The 20583-nt window shown below is 37.2% G+C and overlaps 1 protein-coding gene across 1 annotated transcript; it reads left to right on the top strand.

The window, feature by feature from the left end:
• The first annotated feature begins 13364 nt into the window (after positions 1-13364).
• On the top strand, positions 13365-18386 carry LOC133722012 (uncharacterized). The gene is made up of 5 exons (XM_062148799.1): positions 13365-14203; positions 14280-14338; positions 14420-14548; positions 16245-16380; positions 17834-18386. The coding sequence occupies exons 1-5, from the start codon at positions 13505-13507 to the stop codon at positions 18158-18160; spliced, it is 1350 nt and encodes a 449-aa protein (XP_062004783.1). The 5' UTR covers positions 13365-13504; the 3' UTR covers positions 18161-18386.
• The last annotated feature ends 2197 nt before the right edge of the window (positions 18387-20583 follow it).

The raw sequence follows: 20583 nt of genomic DNA, 5'->3' as shown, positions 1-20583 counted from the left end.
TTATTTTGATTAGTGTGTGGGTTTGCTAAATCTTGCATGGCTGTAATACAATTGTGGAAGTAATTATTCCCTAGAAACAATGAAGCAATATATTATACGACTCCTTTATTAATTGAAAATTATGGAGATTAGGTGGAAACTTGATCATAGTTTTGCTTGAGAATCTAAATGAGTTCTGTTAGAAATTGAAGCCTACCTCTGAAAGTGGAGTTTGCAGTGATCCTATGTATATATATTAATCAATTCTCCGAAAAGGTTAATGAATGGTTATCGACCTTTAGCTTGATTATTTCTGCTCTTAATCGATTGGTTATGCAAAATTTTGAGAGTTTTATTTTGATTAGTGTGTGGGTTTGCTAAATCTTGGCTGTAATACAATTGTGGAAGTAATTATTCCCTAGAAACAATGAAGCAATATATCATACGACTCCTTTATTAATTGAAAATTATGGAGATTAGGTGGAAAAACTATTATCATAGTTTTGCTTGAGAATCTAAATGAGTTCTGTTAGAAATTGAAGCCTACCTCTGAAAGTGGAGTTTGCAGTGATCCTAGCTATGTGTAATACAATTGTGGAAGTAATTATTCCCTAGAAACAATGAAGCAATATATCATACGATGACTCCTTTATTAATTGAAAATTATGGAGATTAGGTGGAAAAACTATGATCTTAGTTTTGCTTCAGAATCTAAATGAGTTCTGTTAGAAATTGAAGCCTACCTCTGAAAGTGGAGTTTGCAGTGATCCTATGTGTAATACAATTGTGGAAGTAATTATTCCCTAGAAACAATGAAGCAATATATCATACGACTCCTTCATTAATTGAAAATTATGGAGATTAAGTGCAAACTTGATCATTGTTTTGCTTGAGAATCTAAACAACCTTGAGTTCTATTAGATTTTGAAGCCTACCTCTGAAAGTGGAGTTTGCTGTAATCCTATGTGAAGTTTGCCTAAAGCTCTAAATTAAGTTTGATTGGATTGGTTTCTGACTCGTGAACTGTATAGGAGATGCCTTTATTGAACAAATTTCATTCATGTAGATCTGGAGTGGGTTTCTGTTTCGATCTGTTAACAATCTGCTGGCTTTATTATTCAGGCAATATTGTTATTCCATGTATCAGTTCTTAAATAATCTAGTATTTGTTCAAATTAATGCAAATAAAAAGTACTGTTTTGTTGCCCTTGTCTGTTTTCGTCATTAGACAGTGTCCTATCAGAATTGTGTTACAATTTACCAAACAGTTTTTTTTTTTTTTTGATCAAATAGGAACTTCATTGATGATGAATCAATTACAACGAGTTGTGGAAAAACTTTAAGCAACCACCAAGATGATGAAATGCCCAAAGTTTCTCATACTAGACTTCACACTGAAAGTCCATACTGACACACTGATGGAGCCACTCAGGCCCCGACTCTAAACAAAGAAAAGGCTGACTAATTTTTAAGGCTTCCTTTGCTAACCGGTGAGCAATTCCATTGCCTTCCCGTTTCACAAAGTGCCCACTACATGAACTAAAAGACTGAACTAACAACTTAACTTCATCCAAAATATGTCCTTCCAGACTCAAATCATCAAAACTATTATTAAAACTACTAATGACTGAAAGAGCATCACCTTCCACCTCAAGGTTAGGGAAACCCACGTGCAACGCAAACCGTAACCCATGCAACAATGCCAAGGCTTCCACCGATCTCGGGGGGAGATTACCCACTTGTGGTACTGCCATCGCGCCTTTCAACTCCCCACGCCAGTCTCGAAAAACCACCCCCAGCCCACTGATACTGTTCTTCACATCACAAGCTCCGTCGAAATTCATCTTGATACAGTCAACAGACGGAGGTTGCCAGTTAACTTGAGTTGGACCAACTGCCACCTTACTGGATTGAACCTTTTGTGTATCCTTTTCAAATTCAAGTTTCCACTCATCAACAGCCTGAACTAAAGCATCCAATCCCAGGCTTTTCTCCCCATGTCTATGCAAATTCCGGTTACGCCAAAGCCACCATGAGATATAACAACATTTAGTCAGCTCAGAGACTGAGGAAGTAGAGTAAACATGATAGAGAAGGTCAAGGAAGGATGGTTCCTGCCAACTTTTATATACCCCACGTAGAAAAGACTTTTTCCAGACTGCTTTTGCTCTTGGACACTCCCATAAGATGTGAATCACCGACTCCATGAAGTCTCCACACTGCCAGCAATATGGATATTCAATAATTTTCCTAACTTTCAAATTTAAACCACATGGTAGGTAGTTATGTGCAGCCCTCCACATGAAGACTTTGACTTTGTGGGGTAGATTGAGACTCCATAGTTTATTCCACAAAGACTTGTTGCCATCATGACTAGAGCCACCTACTGTCCCACTTTTTCGAAATTGCAAGTCTCTAGCCACCCAATATCCTGACTTCACACTATAAACACCCGACTTGGTAAAATGCCAAACAAGCTTGTCAGGTACAGTTCTCAATCCAAGAGGCATACTAAGAATCATATCAGCTTCATGAGGAAGGAAAAGAGATTGTACAAGAGGCACATTCCATGCTCCAGACGCCGTGAACAATGTGTTCACCTTTTGATTTACCAGAATTGTGACTGGACTAATCACCTTAAAACCAATTGGACAAGGCAACCATCGATCCTTCACTACACTTACTCGCATTCCATTCCCAATTCGCCAACGAGTACCATTATCAATCACTTGCTTACCCCATAACAAGCTCCTCCAAATAGCTGAAGGTGTGAGCCCCAACGAAGCATCTAAAAAACACGAATTTGGGAAGTATTTAGCTTGGAGTAGCTGGCTTACCAAAGATTGTTTACCCCAAAAAATCCTCCAAACCGTTTTTGCTAACATTGCCTGATTAAAAGCCCTCAAATCTCTAAAGCCAAGACCCCCTTCCTCCTTTCTTTTACAGAGCTTGTCCCAACTACACCAATGGATTCCTCGTGTCTCACCACCTTTTCCCCACCAAAACCTACTCACTTTTGATTGAAACTTCTTGCAAACTCCAACAGGCAACTGGAACACACTCATTGAATAAGTGGGAATTGCTTGAGCAACTGCTTTAATCAACACAAGCTTACCCGCTTTTGAGAGGAACTTCCCTTGCCAACCTTGGAGATGAAAATCAAGCCGCTCATTTATCTTCCTGAAGACTTCATTCCTGTTCCTTCCTATAGTGGTAGGAAGCCCCAAATACTTTTCATGAAAATCAACAATCGGGACATTCAATATATCTTTAACTTCATTCATCATTTGACTATCAACATTTGGGCCAAAAGATAAAGCCGATTTCTGAAAATTGATGCGTTGACCTGCTGCAGACTCATAAAGAAGCAAACACTGCTTTAATGATACACTTTCCTGGACTGTAGCATTGACAAAAAGAAGACTATCATCCGCGAAGAGCAAATGTGAAATAGAAGGTGCAGTAGGCGCCACTCTTACGCCTTGTACTAACCCTGCAGAGTCAGCATGATTGAGCAAAGCTGAAAGCCCTTCAGAAACAAACAGGAACAGGTAGGGTGATAACGGGTCACCCTGCCTAATGCCTCTTGTTGGCTTGAAATTTCCAATCGGCTGACCTTTCCATAAGATTGAAAACGAGACAGAGCTTACACACCTCATTATTAATTAAGTCTACCCAACCCTCCACAAATCCCAACTTTAACATCACTGCCTTTAAAAAATTCCATTCCACCCTGTCATATGCCTTACTGATATCCAATTTAAGAACCATTTTAGGTGATGCAGTACTTCTTTGTGTTCGGATCGTATGAATAGTTTCAAAAGCTGCAATAACATTGTCTTGAATATTCCTCCCAGGATTTACCAAACAGTTTGATAATGCTTTTAATGAATATATCAAGAGGAAAAGAGAAGTTTTAAATACACACCCCTAATTACTTAATACACACTCCATACTTAATACACCACCCATTTAATTTTTCATTCTAATATTTTACTAAATACACAACCCAAAGTACCTAAAATATCCTTAATCTAAAAAATCATGAAATATCCTACTTTTTTACTATATTAGGATTACTATTTAATACGATTAGTATATGCTATTATATTGACGTTTTGTAAATGACAATATTGATTACTTGTGTTTGTTATTGAGAAATCCATAAAGATTTATTATTGTTCTCTTTAAATAGATGCATATAAATAGGTTTTGTGTTATTTGAGTTCACATCCACCAAACACCATGTTAATCAAGTATAAAATTATGAGTTGAACATTCAACTAAAACTATATCAGTAGTTTCTCACTTTTTCCACAGTAGTGGAACTAAAAAGTTGTCATTAGAGGGATCAAACAAATTAACAGTTACAAAGTTTTTTCACATGTGATGTTTTATATTAGAAAATAAATTGATTAATCATAACTCTTAGAACAAAAAAGGAAATTAACTAAAAAATGGGAGTAAAGTGATATGTTTTAAAAATATTTAATGCCATTGATTTTGAAATTCTAAATATTATGGTTTAGAAGTTTCTAACCTCATTTAATTAACTTTATTCTTGTATTAAATTGGGAGGCTATGTATAAATTTTTTTTGTGTTTATCTAACTATTTATACATAAATATTTAAATAGAATAATATAAGGAAAATATGATTATTTTTTTCCTTCTAGAATGCATAAATGTCTGTTTTTGTCATTTAATCTATCTACAAAATCTAATTTGAAATATAAAATAATAGAGATGTGTATTAAGTGATTAGGGGTGTGTATTTAAAATTTCTCATATATCAATCTAAATATATAGTTTACTAAACACTCAACTGAATATTTTCAAAGTTGATTATTTAAACAACTGAGTTTTTTGACAGCTGCATATTTTCACTGCAATACCAAACTGAACCATAGTCATGAGTTCGGTTCTCACTGACATATGTAAAGATCGGGTGGGTTAATTTTTTTTTTTAGAAAAAAAAAAAGAAGAAAAAAACCGAGCCATAGTCAAGTGTTTATACGCTAGGTACTTGTCAAAATCTCTGAAAAGACTTATGACGCACGCACGCGCGCGCCCACACACACACACACACACATATATATATACACACACACGTACGTTTCTCCTTTAGCAAAACTAATTTCCTAATTTATGCATTACAAAAGAAAAAAGAAAGTTTGAGACATATTACCTTTTGACATCATCATCATCTTCTTCTTCTTCATGTTCTCGATCAAACTGATATGTAATTCTACAATTTGTTGTTCCTAATTATTTCACACTGATTGCTCTTCAACAAGAGCATCAATTGAAAAAGACCTTCAATATAGTATGAAACAAAACCCTAGGAGAGTTTTCCTCTCACCCTAGCTTTTTTCTCTACGGCACCCTAGCCTCCTTCTCTAGTCTCGCTATCGCTTCCTTGCCTCTCCATCCCTCCATGGCCTCCATAGATGCTGTCAGCCTGTCACAGCAAGCTTTGCTGCTTCTCTTGCTTTCGCTGCAGGTGGTAGCGCCCCAGATCTGGGTAAGATTGGTGGTGGTCCGGTGCGTATATCATCTCAGTCTTCTCTACTTGGCAAACCTCTAACCCACAAGCCGGTGGATCCCAAAGCGTTCAAGGCTCACTTCCACCGTACCTGGATGGTGGATAAGGATTTTAGGGTTCAGGAAAAGGCTGGAGATGTGTTCTTGTTCTCCTTTGAATCGATTCTTGATCGTAACAAGATACTATGGGGAGGGGTTTGGTCCTTTGATCGAGCTCCTGTGTGCTTTGAAGAATATGATGGCGTAAAGCCTCTGTATAAAGCCCAATTCAAGCATCTACGTGTGGGTTAGGGTTTCAGGGATTCCTCATTTGTATGAAGAACCTGAGAATTTTACTCTTATTGGTAATCTCTTGGGTGGTTTCTTAGACTATGACAAGAAGGAATTTAAGAAGGGTGTGATTCGGATCTTCTTTACCCATGATATCTCCAAACCGTTCTTACTTGAGCGGAAGGTTTTTTTGGATGCCGGCGTCGAACCTGTGCTAAAATTTCAGTTTGAACATCTGAAAGGGATCGAGATGCTCACAGTGTGGACTAGTCACGCATGCTAGGATTCCGTGTGAGGAGCCGAATACTACAATCTAGACACCTAGGGTTTTGAATTTTCTGGGACCGTCAACCTCAGGGTGTTCGTTTTCTTTCTCGGTTCAGAACAAGCGTGAGTTCTTCACTGCTTCCTCATCTATTCCCAAGAAGAAGAAACCAATCATTCGTCAAGTTGAACGCCCTAATGTTTTGAACCTGGCTGCTAGTAATGGTGAGAATATTGTTCTGGGGACGGAGCATGGTTTAGAGCAGAACTTGAGTTCGGTTTTGATCCCAGATGGTGCGACTGGTTCTAGTACAACTGACGCTGCAGACATCATGCAAGTTCTACAACAAGATGTAGTGGTTTCGAAGAAAAGGGATAGGAATGGTGGTTGTGATCCCTCTCCAAAGAAGTTCAAGACCATTTTGGGTGGTAAAATCCCAACTTTGCAGGCTGATGCTTTGGGGTTGATTAGAGATGACAATGATACTTCTCTTGTCACTCTCAAGAAGAAGTTGGGTAGCCCGCTTGGCAGCAGGAATAAGAGCCAACGCTTTTGTAAGAAGGCGGGAGCTGCCCCTCTGAGACACACCTACCCTGCAGAGGGTGTTTATGTTTCAAGCCCTAGAGATAAGGGCAAAGGAAAGCTTTAGACTTTCCTGGTTCCTTTTTGCCTACTACTAGAAATTGAGTTCTCTGCTACTTTCTTCTTAGTCTACTTAGTTGTACACTAATTGAGGTCTCTAGGCGACTAGGTTTTCTTTCCAAAGGGGGTTAGTAGTGAGAATTTGGTTTCTTGTATTTAGGCTCCATAAGTGAGCATATGTGTTAATAGTGAAGGTACTTGTTTTTTGCTTGGCGGCTTGTGACATTTAGATTTTAGGTATAAGACAGCATCTGATGTACGTGCCTTCTGGCTTTTAGTTAATGAAGTTATCCTTTTCTAAAAAAAAAAAAAACAAGAGCATCAATTGAACTTTATCCACTTTTTAAAAAAATTTCATCACATGCATCTACAACTTCCATGTCTTTTAGAAGGTGCTCCATTGCCTCGTCTAAAATTTCAAAGACAATCTTGGTTCCCAAATCACTCAATGAAACTAAATCATAAACCTAATTCCCTTTGTGCATCAATTCACTAAGTCGTGATAATCTACTAGACTTACGTTCTTGTTTTTATACATTAATCATTAGTTCATTACTCAGCACAATTCCTCTTTTTGCTTCTTTGGTCCACCTATTCAATATGCACGTATTGAGTTGGTAAACTATAGATCAAACACTTTCAAAGCATGACGATATAACATCACTAACTATGACAATTTGGTCCCCCTTCCTCCTTGACTAATTTGTTGTTGTTTGATGCTTCCCACATTTCTCCCCAGGATGTTGTTCCTTTTGGGTTTGATGTTGGTTAAACTTCTTTGTACTTTTCTCCTTGTTATATTGTAAGTTTGTTTTCTGTCAAAAAAAAAAAAAACAGTTTACAAATGTAGAGATCCTAGCAGCAATCAAATCAAGGGAAATTCTACAGTACCTGCATGTATGTGATACACTCATTTACAGATCTGACAACAATTTTGTTGTCATTGTGGTAAATAGAGTTATTTTTTAGGTAATTTTAGTTCTATTAAAGGTAATTACTCCACCTACGATATTTTTACAAGTTTATGAACAAATTGTTGTCGATGTGGTAACTTGGTTCAATTATATGTAAATGTGTAAAACAAATGTGATAACTTTGTTGTCAATGTTGTAAATTTGGTTCAACTAAATTGTAATTTTAGTTCAATTAGATGTAAATGAGTGTATGATAAACATCCAAATACTATAGACAACCCCATCAAATCAATTGGAGCATTTAAAGCACCGGGTCCAGTTGGTCTACATGCTTCATTTTATCAAAACTGTTGGGAAGTTAAAGGTACAATCATTAATTCCTATGATAAAGAATTCTTTTAATGATAGCAGTTCTTTGAACCTAATTAATCACACCAACATTGCTCTTATCTCAAAAGTTGAAAAATCTAGAGAAAGTAAATGATTTCAAACCTATTAGTCTCCCTAAGATTTCTTATAAGATTATGATCAAAATTTTAATTAAAAGGGTAAAACCTCTTCTTGAAAAATGCATATAAAAAAATCAAGGAGCTTTTGCTCCTGGTAGAGCCATACAGGATAATATCCTTATTGCTCATGAGATGTTCTTGGACTTCCAAAAGAAGAAGGGAAGTGTGGGGGCCCTGGCTATTAAACTTGATCTTGAAAAGGCTTATGACTACATAAACTGGTCCTTCATCGCACATTGGCTCAGGAAATTTGATTTCCATGAGAATTGGATTAACTTAGTGATGAATTGCATTTCTTCAGTTTCTTTTTCTATCTTAGTCAATGGTTCTCCTGCAGGCTGGTTTAAAGCAACTCGAGGCATTAGACAAGGAGACCCTCTGTCCCCTTATCTTTTTATTCTTGCCATGGAACCATTCATCCGAAACCTAAATGCTCTAGCTAGCAACCATAAATGGCAGGTAGGATTATTGTCTTCCCCCTTGGTTTCAGAATTTCTAATCTTATGTTTGCAGATGACTGCCTTATTTTTGCCAAAGCAACTATAAAAAGTGCAAGACCTATTGCACACATTATGTCCCTATTCTCTACTGCCTCTGGACAAAAAATAAATTACCACAAATCTTCTTGATATTTTTCTCCTAAGGTAAACTCAAATCTTCAACTGGATATTGTTAATATTCTCAATATTTAACATAAGTCTACTATTGGGAAATATCTGTTGGATAACAGTGGAAGCATAAATATAAAAAACTAATTTTGTTAGGGAGATATGATGCATGAATGACACACAATATGGGAGATGTACAGTCCAAAGACATGTATAGAGCTCCTAGAGAGAGATATGGAGGAGACTCTCAAAATACCTGATAAAAGAACTCACTCTTACGATACTTCTATAAAAAACTCCTCTACACACATTACTCAAGTACTAGACTAGCCTATTATATAGGTCTACAGTAGACAATGCCATAAGGATGACAATTACAACGGACATAAGTATTAGACTGTTACAATAACCTTAAACTGTCACCATTATTCTCATCATAATTCTAAATTAATATTATTTCCAACAATATCTAGGTATCCACAATGTCATCTTCTGGAAGGATCCCATTAATTCCAAAGAACTACTCCTTAAAATTTCTAATAAATTAGCAGGTTGGAAAAAAGGCTCCCTATCACGAGTAGGTAAACTAACTCTTATCAAATCTAACCTTGCTAGTATGCCTCCATGTGATGACCTGTTTCAAATGTAAAAAAAAAAGTGACTAATGAGATTGATAAACAAACTAGATCCTTCATCTGGGTCTGATATTAAATGTCCATCTGTGGCTTGGGATCAAGTTTGTAAACCTAAGTCTTTAGGTGGATTAGGAGTAGGACTAGTTGCTTTCTTCATTGTTGAAGACCCTTGCAAAATGCCTGGAAAGTTGTCAATGATCAGGACAACTGGTGGGCTCAAATCATTAGGAAAAAATACCTAAGAAAATTTTCTTTCTTTCAGGCAAAAAAGAAGCAACATAACTCTTTAGCTTGGAATGGAATCCTGGATGCGAGACAGTTGATCCTAAAAGGCATGCGCTGGATTGTGGGAAATGGTAAGGACATTAATTTTTAGACTTTCAACTGGGTACTTGATCACCCCTTATTGGACTATATACCTGAAAATAGAAGACACATGATCGATGTTGAGGAAAAAATCAATGACTATATTACCAATAAAGTCTGGAATAAGAACAAACTCTCTTATGTTCTAGACTCAACTATTGTCAATCAAATTCTTGGCATACCTTTACTAGTTACTGAACAATAGGATGAATACATTTAGGGCCCTTCTTCTCTTGGTAAGTTTACTATCAAATCAGCTACTTGGTTACAGCTAAATGATGTACAAAAACATGATCAAATTGATCTCATTAATAAACTCTGGAAGCTAAATATCCAACCATGCAAAGATCAAATTGTTTGGTTGGTTACTTCTTAGAGGAAGATTAAAATATAGGGATAGGCTCTCAAGGTTTGGATTGATAGATGATAATTCTCGTCTCCTCTGTCAAGAAGACAACGAAACTGCTCACCATCTTTTTGGTTATTGAAACTTTTCTAAAGAAGTCTGGAATCTAGCTGGCATAAAACCCCTAGTTAACTGGGAAGAAGGCTACCTTAAAGTGTTTAAGGAGCTTTTCTTACTCCAACCTTTCTATTGTGAGTTGTTTGAAAAAATCATTACCATTTGTTGGCAAATATGGAAATCTAGAAACGATGTCATCTTTCGGAATTCAACTACCAATCCTATTTCTGTTGTTGCAGCTGCTGCTGCAATAACTAGAAACACTAATAACCACTCTATGGTAACTAGTAAAGCGCTGCCATCCTCCCATTCAAACTTAATCAGATGGCAAGCTCCTACTAGTGACAATGTTAAAATTAATTTTGATGGTTCAGTTTGTAAGGACTCTACTATAGAAGGTTTTGTAATCAGAGACTCCTCTGGAAGACCTCTCATAGCAGCTACCTGACATGTTGGCAAGACAACAGTTCCAGTTATGGAAGCCACTGCCCTCCTTAACAGCCTCACTTGTGCAAAAGAAAGAGGCTACAGGAAGATAAAAGTGGAAGGTGATTCAAAACTGGTCATAGATGCAGTCAAAAGAGTAATAGCCCCGCCTTGGAGATTGATCAAAATCATTGCAACTCATTTCCATTCGATCTCTTTCAAGCATGCTTTAAGAGAAGCAAACTTTGTAGCAAATGCAGTAGCGAACCTTTGTAAATGCTTCTTGGACCAAAAGGGTTTCAATGGAGGCTTCGAAAGCTTTGTTATTTGACACTGTAAACTCTGGTTGCTCCAGAGATTTTAGCATATAATTTATTTTACTCCTTAATAAAAAAATATTAAAAAAAAAAACTATTTAAACATCTTACAAGAATATGTCACACTCAAGATTTTGTAGAGTTATAATCAATTGTGCACTATTTGTGACTTTCTTCAATTGCCACATATTTCTAAACTTCATCACTATGTAAAATTTCATTAATTCTCACCCCTATATAGCCCACAAACTTGTTTATAAAAAAGATGGAACATTTTAAAGTGTAGACATCAATATCATCATTCAAGATTTTAAATTTTTTGTTTAACACCCTATTTTCAGATTGATCACGGTATCCTAAAAGTTTTCTAAACCCAAGGACTAGTTTGTTGGGAGTCCAGATAAGCAACAAGGCATTGCAGCCACACTGCTAGCCACTTTATAATTCCTAGGCCCAATGACTAATTTGCTGGGGGTCCATACAACCAACAAGATATTGTATCCCCTCTGCCGGTTACATTTGTAATAACCAACATGGTATTGTATTCCATAAACAAACCTAGCGTTTGAATGTAAAACGTGGGGGGGGGGGGGGGGGGGGGGTTCCACATTTTCAACGGTCGCGTGAGGGGACTCAGTGTATCCACTAAATCGCTTGCCGTGGTTTCGAAATTTCACTTCTTACCGAGATTTTCGCAGTGATAATCATTTTGTAATTCCGTTAAAGCATGTTTATTTTGCTTTGTAGAGAGGCTTTACTTCATGCTCATGATCTCTCTCTGACTGATATTATCATCACTTCAGACTCTCAAGATCTTATTCACACCCTTTCGCACTCATCTCATCATTCTCATTGGTCTCTAGCTCCTATCGTCTTTGATATCCGAATTTTGGCTGCTTCTTTTAGCAGCCTCAGCTAGTCTTGGACCAGCAGAAAAGCCAATGTTGCGGCAGATCACGTTGCTGCGTTGACATATAGGAGGGTGTGCCCACCCACGTGGGTTTCGCAACCGCCTCCCTCCTTGCAACTTATTTTGCAAAATGTTACCTCAACTGAACCTTAGCTAGTTGTTCTTTTCCTAGTTAGTTTTGTCTTCTTTTGCTTTTCCTCTTGTATCCTTCGTTTGGCATGAATGAACTTCAGTTGACAAAAAAAAAAAAAAAATTGCGATTTAATTTGCTTTCTTTCATAATTGTGATTTGGGAGCTTCTATTCATACCTCCAAATTTGGCATTTGGACCTCCATACTTAATAGACCTCTTAACTTACTTTTACAAATAACCAATTTGCTATCTACACCTCTCTAATTTTCCTATAATGCCCATCGTCCGATAAAAGACCCTTTTTTTTTTTGGATTCTAGTCATACTTTCAAAAATCAGTAGTTGGATCTTCTTCAGTTTTTGAAGATTTGGAATTGCATGGCAGCAATCTTTTTTTTTTTTGGAAGTTCATCCTCCATATACAAGTAACAGAGGTGCTAGCACTTTTTCAATGAATTGTCGACTCTTGGTTAGCGTAGGCAACAATACCATGTTTGCTCATCATCTCGTATAAATATGTTTTCCAAGTATTATTTTCATTGCATTTAGGTGTCATTGTCCCTAAACTGATTCTCTCCTACTTGTTTCCATAGCAGCTTGAAATGAACATGCATGGTTTTTGTGTTTTAGATATGTCTGGGATAGTGGAGGAAATTACAATAATCAACCATGAGTCTAGTGCATTGTCCATAGATTTATATCAGATGGTCGAATTTTTCATCATATCTATAGAATAGTTCCACATAAAATTGCTCTGCACTGGTGATGTGCGGGAAGATCTTGTGGACAACTACCCATTGCTGCGTTTGTCATATAAACGTGCTAGAGTACTGTTTTTTGTCGCCGCTCGTTCACATGTTTTATTGCATGCAGAATGAGTAGGGCTTCATCAACTGAGGTGTCTTTGTATTTCCCATTTTCTCTCCTTTTATTTTTTATTTATTTTTATAGCGCAGTGATAGATTTTGTAAATTGTCAGCTATGTGAGCAAGGAAGTCTATCACTTTACGAAGACAAAGTCAAATTCAGAAAATTTTGACTTCAACGTTAAACAACATTTAGCGATATATATTTTAGGGTTTACATTGGAGGAGAAAATTTTTCCCAAGTTGAAGACTATTACTATTCGTAGAGATAAGACGAGATTTTTTTTTTTTCCTTATTTGTGTCTTTATTGGTAATTTGACATGAGTTGACAAAGTCAACTATTACTCAGAAAAAGTGAGAGATTTAAATACCAATTTTAGAGGTATGAATAGAAGCATTTAATAAGCTAATTTCAAACCTTTTAGACCTTAAAAAATTGACTTACTTGACTGTGGGTGTGATGAATTGATTGGGCAGCCTCCGCCAACCTGGCAGAATAAAAAGACGACACCGCAGACAAAACTAGAGAGGTCAAATAGAGAAAGAAAGAAAGAGAAGAGAAGAGACATGTTACTCATGGCCTGGGTCTTAAGACAAGCACCCATTTTCATCAATGATTCAATTCCTTGTCTCTCTCGATAATCACTAGAGCACTGCAATGTCGGTTCTCTGCGGCGCCGAGTGCGTCATGGTGTTGGGCTGCACGCGCTGGCTCTGGCGCCGCTGCACTTACGTCGGCTCCGACGACAGCGACACCTGGCCCCTCGCCACCCCCGACGAGTTCGATCCCGTCCCCCGCCTCTGCCGCCTGATCCTCGCCGTCTACGAGCCCGATCTCCACAACCCCCGCTTCATCCCCAAAGGCGGCTACCGTCTCAACCCCGACGGCGTCGTCAAGCGCGTCACCTACGAGCAGACCTGCGGCCACGCGCCGCCCTACCTCATCTACGTCGACCACGACCACCGCGACATCGTCCTCGCCATCCGGGGGCTCAATCTGGTGAAGGAGAGCGACTACAAGCTGCTGCTGGATAACAAGCTCGGAATGCAGATGTTCGACGGCGGCTACGTCCACCATGGCCTCCTGAAGTCCGCCATTTGGTTGCTTAACGAGGAAGGCGAGACTCTGAAGCGACTATGGCTTGAGAATGGACCTGATTACAATATGGTCTTTGTTGGCCACTCTTTGGGGTCTGGTGTGGCCGCATTGCTGACTGTGATCGTGGTCAATCATAGGGACCGATTGGGTGGGATTCCCCGGAGTCAGATTCGCTGTTATGCTCTAGCTCCGGCGCGCTGTATGTCCTTGAATTTGGCTGTCAAGTACGCCGATGTTATACAGTCAGTGATCTTGCAGGTGGTTACTTTAATTTGTTGAATGTATCTGTTTGATTCTAAGATTTTAGTTCTTACTTGTGAAATGGTTTTCGTAGGACGATTTCTTGGCAAGAACTGCAACTCCCTTGGAAGATATCTTCAAGTCAATCTTTTGGTTGGTGTTTTTTTTTTCCTTATTAGACTAATTGCATTGTAAATTAGTGGAGTAATTATTTGTCCCGGGTGCTTTGGGCAGCTTGCCGTGCTTGTTGTTTTTGGTGTGTTTGAGAGATACATTCATACCGGAAGATAGAAAGCTTAGAGATCCCAGAAGACTCTATGCACCAGGTCGGATGTATCATATTGTAGAGCGCAAATTTTGCAGGTATTCCACCAAGAACCTCAGCTCTTATTAGATAGTCTTAAAGATTATATTGTATTTTTCACTATATGACATTTTGCAGTCATGCACAAAGGGTAATGAATTTCATTATGAATTCAAACATGCAAGTTGCCTTATTTGCATCTCTTGCATATCGTAGCCTTTATAGTTTTCCAGTAACCCCTTCACATGTAAATTCTTACATTTCTATAGAAGCTTAAACCGAGTTAAGCAGCATATCAATTGCAATTCTATATGAGTTCATTGATATGGATTTTAATCCTCTGTAGCTGCTGCAGCATGGCCTACAGGCCTATAAATTAAGAAAGAGCCTTATAATTTATGTACTTCAATAAAAAGTGATTACCACACTCTATAGGTTCTACCTAGGAAATTGATGCTTGGTACTTTTTCATGACATAATGAATATGCAAGATCCTTATTTCCATTCACATTATATAAGCGCAATCTCTGGCAATAATATATACATATACGTATATATTATGTTATACAAGCTTGCTGACTGCCATATTGTCAGGTAGGTAGGTGTTGATATGAATATAGCAATAGACTAGTAGCAGGGTGGTTGGCTCGATCTTCTCTTCAAAGTATCCATGGATATCCGATATTTTTGCAAATCAGTCCGATATTGGCGTAGTATCTGGGATACTTGCTTCTCCCTTCTGGCTCTGTTTGTGAGTAGAAAAGTGGTATATCAGCAGATAATTTAAACCTTGATAACCCCCCTATTTGAGATGGAGTGTTCCAGTTTCTTGTACTGCCTTATTGTGTAAGAGGTATAAGTTTTGGAGGAAAGAGGAGAAGGAATGATGCTGGGAAGATGTGATCTATTGGCAATCTTGTCGGTGGGATGGATGGAACAAAATAGGATGATCTTTTAGGGAGCTAGGGGTGAGGAGGTAGATCACTTGTGGACCAGAGTTTGATATTTGGCTTTACTTTAGGTGTTAGTTTCTTCAGAGTTTACATGTAGTTCATTTCAGGTTATCTTATTTGATCCGAATGCTGCTGTGCTTTTGTTTACTCACTTCTCCGTTACATTTGTCAATTTGATAGTTAATCTGGTTTTAAGTGTATATCAGGTTATTAGAGACTTTAGAGTAGCCATGCCCCCACAAGTTGTGAATTCCTTATTTTAATTAGAAGCAAATTATCATTTAAAAATATAAACTCATCATTCATTTGGTGTCCTATACAAAATATGAAAGCCAGGATAGTTGAACAATTCATGTTTTATGGTACTATGATCTTTCATGGTGCTGTAAACAGTTTTGGATGTCACAGATATTACCATTGCAAACTTTCTCTGCTTTAGCACCCTGTTTAGGAGTATGTCTTGGACTCTGGTGGATACATCTTCAAACCAGGCTATTGTCTATAATTATGAAGAACTTTTGGGTATATGATATAGAAAGAAAAAAAAGAATCATTATAAAGCTCAGCTAAGAAACTGGGCCTTTTGTGCCTTACTTTGGCATTGAATATAATCTTCATACTATTTGGTGTTCAAAGCTTTGAATTTTTAACGACAGTAAAGGGCTTTTGCAGTTATCTGTGTCTGTTGACCGGTTGACGTTGTATAAAGTCTTACTTTCTGGGATGACATTAGTGGTATGTTGTAATTAAATTTCTTCTGTTCATCCCATCTGTCTAAGTGTCTCATTTCTTGATTATATAGATGTGGGAGGTATCCTCCAGAGGTCAGAACTGCCATTCCTGTTGATGGAAGATTTGAACATATTGTCTTGTCATGTCATGCTACATCAGATCATGGAATTATCTGGATAGAAAGGGAAGCAGAGAAGGCTGTAGAAGTAAGTCGAACATAACTTTCATCATTGCACAAGTACATAGATTACCATTAATTATGATATGCATAGTCATTATTGATCATGAAGGAAGATTGAATATGAAGTTCATAATGTTCTATAGTCTAACGATATTCGCTGTATCTCATCCTTCTATTTAAACCGTAAAATACAACGTATTGTCTCTGATATCCTGCTTGGACTTGACATATATACATGGTTAGCTGTCTTCATATATCCAGAAAAAAATATTCTCTTGGAGAGTAAAATCATTTCATAAGGGTCCTAATATTCATATTTTTTTTATTGTATGGAGTAAGCCATGTGGCAGATACTTGTGACTTGACTCTTAAGATTGTCTTGTGATTAAGAGAACTGGTAGCATAACTACTGATTGTTCAATTTCGTCTGGGCATTGGCAGTGTTAGATCAGTAGAAAACTACAGGGGACAAGAGGAGAAAACTAAAAGAAAAGGCTAGAAAATAGCTGTAATAACCTGACAGGCCTTAGGCATCACACCCAGGGTTAGATTGCATAAAATAAAGTGGGTTTGAAGCAAAAGCTTCAATTGTATACAATCAGATGAAGATTCAATTTTCATTGTGTGTCATAGTTAGAAAAATGTAATTATAGTGAACTAAACCCTTGGAAAAACCCTAGCATACAAAAGTGTTGAAATAGCTGTAATAAACATAAGTACTAAAATAACTCTAGTGTACATAACATGAAAGCTTAAGGTTATAAAATACTAGCAGGGGTTAGTTTGTTGAGATGATAAAAACATAAGATCTCAATGCCAACATCATCTAGAGAATACCAAATTAGGCTCTATGAGTTGTCTAGAATGAGCATTGTGGAACAAAAGATAAATAAGTAAATGAAGATTAGGGATCATGTTTGTTTGAGCAGGAGAGAGCATTATGGAACGCTTTTGTTCTCTTTACTTGGTTTGAGCGTAAATAGAGGTACAAGATCACAAGGAAAGAAACACTGTCTCAATCTTGTCTAATTGACATTTCATTTTCCTTTTTTTGTCAGTCCATTACTAGGCAAAGCCATGGCCCAAAGAAAAAGCTTTATATCTTTCCTTTTCTTTTCCTTTCACTTGTTTCTTCCTCTGAGACATCCTGAAACTAGTCCACATTCCAATTCACTGTGAATTGATTCTACTGTCAGGAATGTCTTTGATTACTGTACTGTTTTTCTTACTGGTTACTTCAAGCTTCGTAGAGAGATCAACCATGATATGTATTCTTCCTTCTTGTACTGGAAGACATGATAAGCTTCTCCAGTTGATAAAATGGTGGTTGTAGTTATCCTGCATCCCATTCTGCACACTAGCCTATAGGAATCATGATTTAGAGTAAAAATGTTTTATTTTGCCTGATTGCTACTGGATTATTTAATTAGCGGTATTTCTGCGCAACTGTTCTTGACAATTATGGAATTAATTTTCAGAGAATGAGGGAAAGGAGCTCTGAGACCATAACAACTGCTCCAAAAGTACAAAAACTAGAGAGGCTGCGGACGTTTGAAAAGGAACACAAAGATGCGTTGGAAAGAGCTGTCAGTTTAAATGTGCCTTATGCTGTAACGGCCTCTGAGGAAGCCTCCGAGGATCAAAAACCGGAGGAGGCTCCGCAGAATGAGACTGAAGATGTGTCAGAGACAAAGTCAAAGTCCACTAGTGGAAGGACAAACTGGGATCATGTGGTTCAAAAGCTATTTAAGAAAACTGAGTCTGGAGATATACAGCTAAATAGAGAATCAAATGCCCTCAACTAGCAACATCTTTATTTCAGTTTCGATTTGGCTTCACTTTGAGGTTAGGTTTTGTGAATATCTCATTCTTATTTCTTTCTACTGGTTTGAGTATATGTTAGAGTTTGTCCATTTTGTGCTATACATTTTGTCAGAGACAACCTCGGGTCCATTATCCATGAGGATATTACAAATACATAGAATACTCAGATTCAATGCTCATATAAAGCCTTAAATTATTTGCTGGTCCTGTAGTTCTGTCTAAGCCTTTTACATAATACAATGATGTAATCGACCAATAGCGTACAAGGGAGCTTGTCTAGGCTGTTTTTTAAGCAAGGACCCGCAGTGTACTTGAGTGATATAGAAGGAACTTGAAACAATGCTGTTCTTTTCATTTTGGTTGAAATGCTTATTTACTAATTAATCCTGTTTCTAACTGTTTGGGATCCCTAAATTTTCTTGCAACAAATCGAAAAGTTTTTTAAGCAAGGACCCGCAGTGTACTTCAGTGATATAAAAGGAACTTGAACCAATGCTGTTCTTTTCATTTTTGTTGAAATGCTTATTTACTAATTAATCCTGTTTCTAACTGTTTGGGATCCCTAAATTTTCTTGCAACAAATCGAAAAGATTTGGTTATGAAAAATTTTGTTTTATGTTAAGCTGGTTGGAGTTTCACATTCGTCCTTGTAGTTAAAAACTTAAAATTTGACAGTGATGTTTCAGCACCTAATGAACGTTTGCAATTAAAAGACAGTGAATGTTTGCAATTAGAAGACAATTGCAGACATCATGACGCAATATTTAGAAATCAAAGTTAGTTCTGGATTCAGATTTTTCAGTTACAAAGGGATTGATATTTTTCAGTAATCAAGATGACTTAAAAGTCTCAATGACCTACAATTGTCCTAAATTGCAGACTGAAGTGTGTTAATTATGACCAAGGTTAAGAATATCGGACCTGAGAGATATCGGCACTCCAATTAAGGAAACATCTTTCCTTGAAAAAAGAATATATCATCACATATTCACATTTGCAGATATTTTAAACCTTGGTAACTTCTGACCTATATTAGTAACCACTAGAAATCCTAACAAACTGCACGACTAAATGTTTCACATGGCAAAAAATACCTTCGAATTAGCTTTGTGCACCTGGTGACCAATGAATTGCTCAGTTAGCAAGCACCTAGCTATGAGATACGGCATCTATATATGTTTAGATTTAATCAGTGTTTTAATCTCAACCTTTAATAATAGATTAAGAAGATGCCACCACCACAATACCAGGGTCGAACCCCTCTAGCATTATGTACGTGCAAGCCAAAGTCTGACCACAAAGTATTGAGAAAAATGGTATTAATGCAAAAGATGCTTTAAAAAGTTTGGCATAGTTTATAATCTTTAAAAAGTTGCTTAACGTAAGTTAACTAGCAAAAAATGTTTGGTAAAATTTAATAAAACATATTATTTTAAAAGTTACATCATTAAGTTGTCGTTTATGAAAGTTAGCAAAAAAACAGCTTTCATAAGCTACGGCTGCTTTTTAAGCTACTCAAAATTAGAATTAAGACAGAATAAACGATAGCGGATGCTATAACTATATTGCCTTGTTCAAATTTCTAAACCAAGATTACGTAGTGTTGTGCTCATGTGCGACTGAGGTAATTAGTGTTGGACAGGGTGCCAAACTTTGTGTCCAAAAGCATTGTAAGAGGCTAATCATGGAAACCGAGACTTCAAGTTTAAGCATTGCTGTTTTAATTAGTTAGAATTTGGATCCCCCCATATGCATGACCTAACTAACTTAATGACATGCTACTTAACCATAATAAGCCAAAAAGCTCTGATTAAAGGGTTTTACTTACTAATGCAAATCAAAGTTGGCCTCCAGTCCTCTTGGTTGGTTAACGGCTTTAATAAGAAATACTCTGAAAACGGGTGCCTAACAACCTCTTCAGTTTGGAGTGCCATAGCTTTATGAGAAGCAGTGAAATAAAGCAACGGCGTACTCACCTGTTCAACTGTTTCACGATGCATGGAGTACTGACTGATTCTGATGAATCGACCGGATAAGTTAACTGTTCAAATTTACAGCTCTACTTTCTTATGGAGGAAGTTTATCATGACGGATCCAAGGTCGAGTACTGGTTCTGCAATCCGGATAGTTTATTCGCATTTCATTCTTGTAAGTTATAACAATATCACCTTGACGAGTACTTAGCTCTGCTTACACATTACAATGGATATGGTACAGGTGGGCAGAACTCGAGCTTCAAGCTTGACATTTAATTATGAGAAATACTAGAAGGAATTAAAATGCCAAAATTAATAGTTCAAAAGGGACGAAGCAAATAACCATTTATTAGACTGAATATATACCCATCTATTAGACAGAACAATACCATCTTTTGTTTAACCATCAATGCGATTAATCTCACAAA

Source organism: Rosa rugosa, chromosome 7 (genome assembly GCF_958449725.1).
Source record: "Rosa rugosa chromosome 7, drRosRugo1.1, whole genome shotgun sequence".
Classification (NCBI taxonomy): Eukaryota; Viridiplantae; Streptophyta; class Magnoliopsida; order Rosales; family Rosaceae; genus Rosa; species Rosa rugosa.
The sequence above is the reverse complement of the archived record's forward strand: the minus strand, read 5'-3'. Positions and strand labels throughout refer to the sequence as shown.

Coding starts and splice junctions, on each gene's coding strand:
- LOC133722012 (XM_062148799.1), top strand. CDS start 13,505: ATGTCGGTTCTCTGCGGCGCCGAGTGCGTCATGGTGTTGGGCTGCACG. Junction 14,204..14,279: donor TACAGTCAGTGATCTTGCAG/GTGGTTACTTTA, acceptor TGGTTTTCGTAG/GACGATTTCTTGGCAAGAAC. Junction 14,339..14,419: donor ATCTTCAAGTCAATCTTTTG/GTTGGTGTTTTT, acceptor TGCTTTGGGCAG/CTTGCCGTGCTTGTTGTTTT.